This window comes from Salmo salar, chromosome 02, assembly GCF_965601325.2.
Source record: "Salmo salar chromosome 02, fSalSal1, whole genome shotgun sequence".
Classification (NCBI taxonomy): domain Eukaryota; kingdom Metazoa; phylum Chordata; class Actinopteri; order Salmoniformes; family Salmonidae; genus Salmo; species Salmo salar.
Genome location: NC_138292.1, coordinates 81386470 through 81397334, shown reverse-complemented (window position 1 = coordinate 81397334; position 10865 = coordinate 81386470). Strand labels below are relative to the sequence as shown.

Sequence of the window (10865 nt, the reverse complement as noted above, 5' to 3'; positions counted from 1 at the left end):
ACTGTGGCCCCATCCGATGATACCCCAGGACAGGGCCAACCAGGCAGGATATAATCCCACCCACTTTGCCAAAGCACAGCCCCCACACCACTAGAGGGATATCTTCAACCACCAACTTACCATCCTGAGACAAGGCCGAGTATAGCCCACAAAGATCTCCCCCACGGCACAACCCAAGGGGGGCGCAACCCAGACAGGAAGACCACGTTAGTGACTCAACCCACTCAAGTGACGCACCCCTCCTAGGGACGGCATTGAAGAGCACCAGTACGCCAGTGACTCAGCCCCTGTAATAGGGTTAGAGGCAGAAAATCCCAGTGGAGAGAGGGGAACCGGCCAGGCAGAGACAGCAAGGGCGGTTCGTTGCTCCAGAGCCTTTCCGTTCACCTTCACACTCCTGGGCCAGACTACACTTAATCATAGGACCTACTGAAGAGATGAGTCTTCAGTAAAGACTTAAAGGTTGAGACTGAGTCTGCGTCTCTCACATGGGTAGGCAGACCATTCCATAAAAATGGAGCTCTATAGGAAAAAGCCCTGCCTCCAGCTGTTTGCTTAGAAATTCTAGGGACAATTAGGAGGCCCGCGTCTTGTGACCGTAGCGTACGTGTAGGTATGTACGGCAGGACCAAATCGGAAAGATAGGTAGGAGCAAGCCCATGTAATGCTTTGTAGGTTAGCAGTAAAACCTTGAAATCAGCCCTTGCCTTAACAGGAGATAAGGCTCTGGTCTGGACTACAGCAGAGTTATATAGAGTTTACACAGACAGAGATAAGGCTCTGGTCTGGACTACAGATGAGTTATATAGAGTTTACACAGACAGAGATAAGGCTCTGGTCTGGACTACAGATGAGTTATATAGAGTTTACATAGACAGAGATAAGGCTCTGGTCTGGACTACAGATGAGTTATATAGAGTTTACACAGACAGAGATAAGGCTCTGGTTTGGACTAAAGATGAGTTATATAGAGTTTACATAGACAGAGATAAGGCTCTGGTCTGGACTACAGATGAGTTATATAGAGTTTACACAGACAGAGATAAGGCTCTGGTCTGGACTACAGATGAGTTATATAGAGTTTACACAGACAGAGATAATGCTCTGGTCTGGACTACAGATGAGTTATATAGAGTTTACACAGACAGAGATAAGGCTCTGGTTTGGACTAAAGAAATTGGAGTCTGCCTGTCTCTCTCCTCTGTTCTCTCCAATCCCAATTCTCTCTCCCTATCGATCTCCTTCCCCATTAGTTGAGCTACCTGCTTGACACCCTGTCGCTGTTTCTCTCTACCCCCTCTCCCTTCACTCGTCTACTCCCTTCACTCGTCAACTCCCTTCACTCGTCTACTGCCTTCACTCGTCTACTCCCTTCACTCGTCTACTCCCTTCACTCGTCTACTCCCTTCACTCGTCAACTCCCTTCACTCGTCTACTCCCTTCACTCGTCTACTCCCTTCACTCGTCTACTCCCTTCACTCGTCAACTCCCTTCACTCGTCTACTCCCTTCACTCGTCTACTCCTGTAACGGTCGTCGTATGTAGTGGATCAAGGCGCAGCGGGTTGAGTGCTCATAATGACTTTTATTGAACAAACAAAACAAAACGATCGAACAGGATTGCAGGCTAAAACACACAGCTATGCAAACAACAACTTCCCACAAAGGCACAGGTGAAACAGGGCTACCTAAGTATGACTCTCAATCAGCAACAACGATGTACAGCTGTTCCTGATTGAGAACCATACCAGGCCAACACAAATAAATACACAACATAGAAAACCATAGAAATTCAAAACAAGAACATTACCCAAAAACCCCGGAACACATAAATCAAACACCCCTCTTACATAAATACATATCCCATTAAACCACGAACCACATAAAACAAATACCCACTGCCACGTCCTGACCAAACTACAATAACCAATAACCCCTTATACTGGTCTGGACGTGACAACTCCCTTCACTTGTCTACTCCCTCCCCTCCTCTCTCTCCTTTCACTTGTCTACTCCCTTCACTTGTCTACTCCCTTCACTTGTCTACTCCCTTCACTTGTCTACTCCCTTCACTTGTCTACTCCCTTCACTTGTCTACTCCCTTCACTTGTCTACTCCCTTCACTTGTCTACTCCCTTCACTCAGTAAGATATTGGAGGGTATTGTGAGTAGACAAATATGGGAGTACATGAAAAAGAATGATCTGATTACAGCCAATCAGCATGCTTATCGCAAAAACCATTGCACTACCACTGCAATGGTTGACATGACATGACATTACATTTACATTTTAGTCATTTAGCAGACGCTCTTATCCAGAGCGACTTACAGTAGTGAATGGATACATTTCATACATTTTTTTTTTTTGTACTGGTCCCCCGTGGGACATGACAGTGGTTCAATGCTATGGATAATGGCAGGTTTGTGGGTGTATTATTTTTTGATTTTACTGCAGCGTTTGATTTAGTGGATCATGAAATAATTTTGACAAAATGAATGCATTATGGTTTTAAGGAGGTAGCATTGAATTGGGTACAGTCATATCTAACTGACAGGAAACAGTCCACCTATATCAATGGTTAATTTTCTTCCCCTCATGCTTTAAACTGTGGAATACCGCAGGGCAGCTGCCTTGGGCCACTTCTTTATTTAATATATAACAACGACCTTCCTTATGCCTTATCTGTAACTCAAGCTACTATATTTGCAGATGATACTACAATTTATACAGCAAGACAATCGGTTCAACAGGTACAGCAAGCTTTACAAGGAGATTTTGAGAATATCAGGGAGTTGGTTTGCCGGAACAAACTTGTTTTAAACACCAAGAAAACCAAAGTTATGTTGGTCTGTTCCACTAAGAAAAGGCCAACACAGCATGGGGATACAATTAAGTATGGAGGGAGTTCAAATTAAGGAAGTGTCAGAAACCAAACTACAGGGAGTGCAGCTAGACAACTGAGGAAGTGGCAGAAACTAAACTACTGGGAGTGCAGCTAGACAACTGCTTATCATGGTCGTCTCAAATAACTAATCTATGTAAAACAATATTAAAACAGCATGTATAATCAGAAGGATAGCTAAATATTTACCAGGAAAAATTCTTAAGCAGATAACACAAGCATTAATTGGGAGTCAGGTGAACTAGTGTTCTGTGGTCTGGGGAAATGCATCAGCAAGTGAAATTAGGAGGCTGCAGATTGCACAGAACAAAGCAGCAAGGATTGTTTTACGGTGGAGATATGGTTTTTCTGTTGTAGTCATACGCAATGTTCTTGGTTGGTCATCAATCAACAAGATAATTGAAAAAAGCATGCTTATTTTATTTCATAATATACACCATTTAAAACAGCCAAACTCTATTCACAACAGTATTCAGTTGGTAAGAGACAGACATTCAGTAAATACTAGGAATAGATTGTCCACCATCTATGTGTTATCCAGACAGAAAAGAGAAATAGGAAAAATAACATTTTATTTAGAGCAATATAGAAATTGAATAATTTAACTGAGCAAACCAGAAACCTCTCAATATATACATTCAAACAATACTTTAAAACCATTTATTAAATATAATACATAGACATGTTGTGATGGACTATAGTAGATGAAGAATCAATATCTTTTTACACTGTTAGAGTATTTATCTGGTCAATATGTTAGTGTATTATGTCTGTTTGTAACAGTGTGTTAAATGTGAAAATGTGTTTGTGTTATAAATTGTATTTTAATGTTTAAGGACTCTTGGAAGATTAGTCCAAATGAGGACTAAAAGAGATCCAAATAAAAATCAAATCAAATCTCTCCCTCCTCTCTCTCTCCCCTCTCTCTTCCCCTCTCTCTCTCTCCTCCCTCCCCAAAAGAGACACCTGTTTGAACCCTCTCTCTCTCCCTGTCTCTCTCCCTGTCTCTCTCCCTGTCTCTCTAACTCCCCTCTCTCCCTCCCCTCCTCTCTTTCCCCTCTCTCCCTCTCTCCCTCCCCTTTCTCCCTCCCCCTCCTCTCCCCCCCTCTCTCTCCTCCCTCCCCAATAGACACACCTGTTTGAACCCTCTCTCTCTCTCTCTCTCTCCCCAGGGCGGTATGGAGAGAGGACCTAGCAGCAGCCAGGTGTGGAACCCCTCCTCTGTTTTCTGTATGGACAGAGCAGAGCCCCCCCTGCTGACCTGGTGGTCCACCTGCAGGTCTGGGATGGGGAGAGGGGAAAAACCCCAGTCCACTGGAGAGGAGTGGCACACCATACAGGACGCTTGTGTGCAGCTGTTTCAAGGTAACGATGATTTACATTTTTGCTATAATAGGCATTTGTAAAACATAGACCTATTTGAATACATTCAGTACCAGTCAAAAGATTGGACACACCTACACATTCTTTATTTTTACTATTTTCTACATTGTAGAATAATAGTGAAGACATCAAAACTATTTAATTTCACATATGGAATAATGCAGTAACCAAAAAAGTGTTAAACAAATCAAAATATATTTTCTATTTGAGATTCTTCAAAGTAGCCACCCTTTGCCTTGATGACAGCTTTGCATACTCTTGGCATTCTCTCAACCAGCTTCATGAGGTAGTCACCTGGAATGCATTTCAATTAACAGGTGTGTCTTGTTAAAAGTTAATTTGGGGAATTTCTTTCCTTCTGAGCCAATCAGTTGTGTTGTGACAAGGTAGGGTTGGTATACAGTAGAGGTCGACCGATTAGCCGATACCGATACTGATTATTGGAGGACCAAAAAAAGCAGATACCGATTAATCGTTTGATTTATATATATATATAAATCAAATATATATATATATATATATATATATATATATATATATATATATATATGCAATAATGACAATTACAACAATACTGAATGAACAATGAACACTTTTATTTTAACTTAATATAATGCATAAATAAAATCTATTTAGTGTCAAATAAATAATGAAACATGCTCAATTTGGTTGAAATAATGCAAAAATTAACAGGCACCGCATTGATTATATGCAACGCAGAATAAGCTAGTTAACCTAGTAATATCATCAACCATGTGTAGAAGTGATTATGTTAAGATTGATTGTTTTTTATAAGATAAGTTTAATGCTAGCTAGCAACTTACCTTGGCTCCTTGCTGCACTCGCGTAGCAGGTGGTCAGCCTGCCAAGCAGTTTCCTCTTGGAATGCAATGTAATCGGCCATGATCGGCATCCAAAAATGCAGATTACTGATTGTTATGAACACTTGAAATCGGCTGTAATTAATCGGCCATGCTGATTAATCGATTGACCCCTAGTATACAGACAATAACCCTATTTGGTAAAAGACCAAGTCCATATTATGTCAAGAACAGCTCAAATAAGCAAAGAGAAACAACAGTTTTTTTTGGTATATATTTCACCTTTATTTAACCAGGTAGGCCACTTGAGAACAAGTTCTCATTTACAACTGCGACCTGGCCAAGATAAAGCAAAGCAGTGCGACAAAAACAACAACACAGAGTTACACATAAACAAACGTACAGTCAATAACACAAATAACACAGTCCATCATTACTTTAAGACATGAAGGTCAGTCAATCCAGGAAAATGTAAAGTTTCTTCAAGTGCAGTCGCGAAAACCATCAAGCACTATGATGAAACTGGCTCTCATGAGGACCGCCACAGGAAAGGAAGACCGACCCAGAGTTACCTCTGCTGCAGAGGATAAGTTTGAGAGTTACCAGCCTCAGAAATCGGCAATTAACTGCACATCAGATTGCAGCCTAAATAAATGCTTCACAGAGTTCAAGTAACAGACACATCTCAACATCAACTGTTCAAAGGAGACTGTGTGAATCAGGCCTTCATGGTCGAATTGCTGCAAAGAAACCAGTACTAAAGGACACCAATAAGAAGAAAAGACTTGCTTGGGCCAAGAACCACGAGCAAGGAAAATTAGACTGGTGGAAATCTGTCCTTTGGTCTGGAGTCCAAATGTAAGATTTTTGGTTCCAACCGCCGTGCCTTTGTCAGACGTGGAGTAGGTGAATGGATGATCTCTGCATGTGTGGTTCCCACAGTGAAGCACGGAGGAGGAGGTGTGATGGTGTGGGGGTGCTTTGCTGGTGACACTGTGATTTATTTAGAATTCAAGGCACACTTAACCAGCATGGTTACCACAGCATTCTGCAGCGATAAACCATCCCATCTAGTTTGTGTTTAGTGGGACTACCATTTGTTTTTCAACAGGACAATGACCCAAAACACATCTCCAGGCTGTGTAAGGGCTATTTGACCAAGAAGGAGAGTGGAATGCTGCATCAGATGACCTGGTCTCCACAACCACTCGACCTCATCCCAAATGAGATGGTTTGGGATGAGTTGGACCGCAGAGTGAAGGAAAAGCAGCCAACAAGTGCTCAGCATATGTGGGAACTCCTTCAAGACTGTTGGAAAAGCATTCCAGGTGACTACCTCATGAAGCTGGTTGAGAGAATGCCAAGAGTGTTCAAAGCTGTCATCAAGGCAACAGGTGGCTACTTTGAAGAATCTAAAAGATATTTTGATTTGTTTAACACTTTTTTGGTTACTACATGTTTCCATATGTGTTATTTCATAGTTTTGATGTCTTCACTATTATTCTACAATGTAGGTGTGTACAAACTTTTGACTGGTACTGTTTAACTAGAATTATAGTATATTCCTAATGTTTGAATACATATTGCACTGGCCAAGTAACTGAATATAATGACTTGGTTTTACTATTGAGTCTCCCTCCTTCCTTTCCGATCTCTACCTACCTCCCTCCCTCCTCTCTCTCCCCTCCATCTCACCCTCCCCCTTCTCTCCACAGGTCGATGCCTGATTTACTGACTACAGGCGTGTGACTGACAGCTCGGCTGTCGGCGGCATGCTCTCGCGCTGTCCTGCTGTCAGTCACTCTGGAGATGGGTTCTGCGCCAGGCGACCGGAGCAGCAACAGCAGAAAGGTAGATTTATACAGATTTCTTCGTTTATATAATGTATGTTTTGGGCTGTTGTTTCTGTTTTTCTTTTTGTCAATTTAATTGTCGGGATTATCTTTATTTTATAATTTTTTTAATCGAAGACAATAGGCTACTTTTGCTTTTGGTTAGTCTACCTGGCTGTTTTTATTGAGCACATACTGTCATGTAGAACGTTTGTCTAGAAGCCGACGTCGGACCCTATAACCATTCAAAGGTGCGCGTTAGGCTACGTCATTCTATTCATTTGCCATTCTGTTCACATTGCAAGAAAAGTATTGATTCTGATTCTGCTTATTGATCAGTGATTTGTAATTGCTTGGTTATTTTCTCGCCATTCTATCTCATATGTAATGCAACGGGTGTCATCAGTGTATTCATTGTCTAGCCAAATCGGTGATTTCTTAAAAAGTACCTTATAGCCCTTTTCTGTACGAGGACAGAAATTATTTTTCAGGATTGAGATAATTTAACCGATATTCTGTACCATTATCCATCATGTGTTTATTAATTGAGTCAATTCAATACCTACATCATATTTGGTTTCTTATTAATATTTTTTTGGGGGCAATGTTCTGAACATTCGCTCCACGGGACATTCCAATGTTCTCCTCTCTCCCGGTGCAGTGTGTCGTTCCGAACGGACGAGGCGCTGTTAAACACACACTCGATACTAGCGCACACCGACCGTCACATACTCCAGCACGCATTCTCACTCTGCTTGGAGTGTACTGGAGACCTCCATGGCCACGGGGAGTTGAGAGGGCAAGACAGAAAGGGTTGTTTTCTTTCACGTTTTAATACTGTCAAGTTGTCCTTATGCCGCGTTTCACACACTACTGTTCTCGCCACTATCCCCGATGCGGTGGAAAACGGGGTGCGGGCTTTCAGATACGGTAGGTTGTATACTTTAAGCCGCTAAATACGGGATGTTTGGGGTTTTTAGGTAGCTTGCTAGCCCCTTAGCCAAGCGGCGGGGTGAAACGTGCCTTCGCTTTCTGCTTGTGTGTTTGATCCTTGATCGAAGGATTGGGGCTGTTGCGCTTTGATCGATCAAACGGCTTCGGGATGTTCGTGTCCGGTACGAGAACGCTCAACTGTGTTCGCCATCCGAGTTAGTTAGCAATCTGGCTACTGTTTACTGTGTCAAGTAGTGTTGCGGGCTACCTCAAGGGGTTTAGTGGAGGAAAGGAAAGGCAGCAGGCCCGTCTTGTGTGGTGGTGTGGAGTTTGTTGCTTGTACCCCCTCCCCCACCGTCTTTGCGAGAGGCCAAGATGAATGGGATCTCACTTCAAAGCAATGTGAGGGAGAGGCTAGCTAGCTACTACACCTAGCCGGAGTAGAGGAAGCGAGAGGACTGAACTAACGTTGACTAGTTACTGTACTGTAGCCATCTTTGAAATGCATTGTTTATTTGCTAGCTAGTTAACGTTAGTTACAGTACACATTAAGTGCAAACTCATTGTTATTATTGACCTGCTGCTAGCTAACTAACAGTTACAGAGCTAATGCATCTAGCTGGCTGTGTTTTGTTAAACTGGGAGCTAGCTAACTAACAGTTCCAGAGCTAATGCATCTAGCTGGCTGTGTTTTGTTAAACTGGCAGCTAGCTAACTAACAGTTATAGAGCTAATGCATCTAGCTGGCTGTGTTTTGTTAAACTGGCAGCTAGCTAACTAACGCGTACCGGTGACGTTAGGATAACGAAGCTAACGTTGGTTAACCACTGTTACCTTCTTTAACCATAGCTTCTGTTTTGATGAGCTATTACGGCACTACCTAGTTAGCTGGCTAACAACTAACGCTAACCAATGGTTTAGAATGACCGTATTTGCTAGCTAGTCTGTGTTGATCATTGCTGATAGCCGTCATTGTGAAAGTTGAAATCAGCATGGCTATGCTAGCAAGTGGCAGGTACAACCTCTTTGATTAGTTAGCTAGTTATTTGTTATTAGCTTCAAAACATGTTCGTTGTGATGGAGGTAACCTTATTCATTGTGTCTGTAGAAGAAGACCATTGGTTCCGTGTTAGGGTAAAAACATATCGCAGCCTATCATCCTGAATCACGTTAACACTACTATACATCCCTCCCTTGTTCCTCTTTCTTCTCCTTTATCCTCTTTCTTTCACTCAGATAGTACGTCATCTTCCAGTTTCACCTTTCCCATTTTCTCTCTCTCTCTCTACTCTTCCCCCTCTTTTTTTCCCAGGGTCGATCTGTGTGTGTGAGTCTAACCACACCAACCGTAGCTCATTCCTTCACTCTATAGTTCAGCTCTGACCCTCTCCTTCCTTCACTCTATAGTTCAGCTCTGACCCTCTCCTTCCTTCACTCTATAGTTCTGCTCTGACCCTCTCCTTCCTTCACTCTATAGTTCAGCTCTGACCCTCTCCTTCCTTCACTCTATAGTTCTGCTCTGACCCTCTCCTTCCTTCACTCTATAGTTCTGCTCTGACCCTCTCCTTCCTTCACTCTATAGTTCAGCTCTGACCCTCTCCTTCCTTCACTCTATAGTTCAGCTCTGACCCTCTCCTTCCTTCACTCTATAGTTCTGCTCTGACCCTCTCCTTCCTTCACTCTATAGTTCTGCTCTGACCCTCTCCTTCCTTCACTCTATAGTTCAGCTCTGACCCTCTCCTTCCTTCACTCTATAGTTCAGCTCTGACCCTCTCCTTCCTTCACTCTATAGTTCTGCTCTGACCCTCTCCTTCCTTCACTGTGTAGTTCAGCTCTGACCCTCTCCTTCCTTCACTCTATAGTTCAGCTCTGACCCTCTCCTTCCTTCACTCTATAGTTCTGCTCTGACCCTCTCCTTCCTTCACTCTATAGTTCTGCTCTGACCCTCTCCTTCCTTCACTCTATAGTTCTGCTCTGACCCTCTCCTTCCTTCACTCTATAGTTCTGCTCTGACCCTCTCCTTCCTTCACTCTATAGTTCTGCTCTGACCCTCTCCTTCCTTCACTCTATAGTTCTGCTCTGACCCTCTCCTTCCTTCCTTCCTCCAGATAGAATTGTTCATGTTTCAGTTCCTCGTTCTCCTCTTTTCTGTCAGGTAGGACCATTCCTCTCTTTTACTCATCCCCTCTTCTCTTCCACCACAGGAAGAATCTCTCATCTTCAGCTGTTCTAGAGGTGTGGGTGTGACTGGTGCCCAACCCAGTGGTCCCCAACCAGAGACATGAGTGTGGTCCGAGACCCACAGGGAGCGTACAGGGGGGTGGGAGGGGGCGACCATCTGGGGGGTCTAGGGGTGGGGATGGGGGTGGACCCCCACAGCCACTTCACAGAGCACGCCCCTCGGCCCCCTGTCCCTGGAGAAGAGGGGGGCGACCGTGACCCCCACCACCTCCCCTCCAGCCATGGAGGCCGCCCCCCCACCCAGTCCACTTGCTACCCCCCCTCCAAAACAGACCCCTCCTTCCGTAGTAGCGAGTCCCCATCCTCGGCCACCCCCACCCCCAGGCGACCGGACCTGGACCTAGGGTACGAGCCTGAGGGTAGCGCCTCCCCCACGCCTCCCTACCTGAAGTGGGCCGAGTCGCTCCACTCTCTCCTGGATGACCAGGAGGGCATACAGCTGTTCAGGGGCTTCCTGAGACAGGAGGGCTGTGGGGACCAGCTTGACTTCTGGTTCGCCTGCTCCGGCTTCAGGAAGAGCAGCCAGGAGAAGAGGCCCAAGCTGGCCAAGGCCATTTACAGGTAGGGATGTCTTTTCTCTCTCATCTCTCTATTCTCTCTCTTTCTCCTCTCTCTATTCTCTCTCTCTCTTTCTCTCTATCACTGTCTCTCTATTCTCTCTCTCTCTTTCTCTCTATCACTGTCTCTCTATTCTCTCTATTCTCTCTCTATTCTCTCTCACTGTCTCTCTATTCTCTCTCTCTTTCTCTCTAT

The 10865-nt window shown here is 44.0% G+C and overlaps 1 protein-coding gene across 2 annotated transcripts in view; it reads left to right on the top strand.

The window, feature by feature from the left end:
- Positions 1 to 6825: 6825 nt before the first annotated feature.
- LOC106593205 (axin-1) overlaps positions 6826 to 10865 on the top strand; it is a 41795-nt gene continuing 37755 nt past the window's right edge. The window contains exons 1-2 of one of the 2 annotated variants that reach the window (XM_045710612.2): positions 6826 to 6957; positions 10076 to 10673. In XM_045710612.2, coding sequence (XP_045566568.1) covers positions 10153 to 10673 — 521 coding nt within the window. In that variant the 5' untranslated portion in view covers positions 6826 to 6957; positions 10076 to 10152. Of the gene's footprint in view, positions 6958 to 7617; positions 7869 to 10075; positions 10674 to 10865 lie in introns of those variants that run through there. The other variant, XM_045710605.2, reaches the window with a different exon arrangement.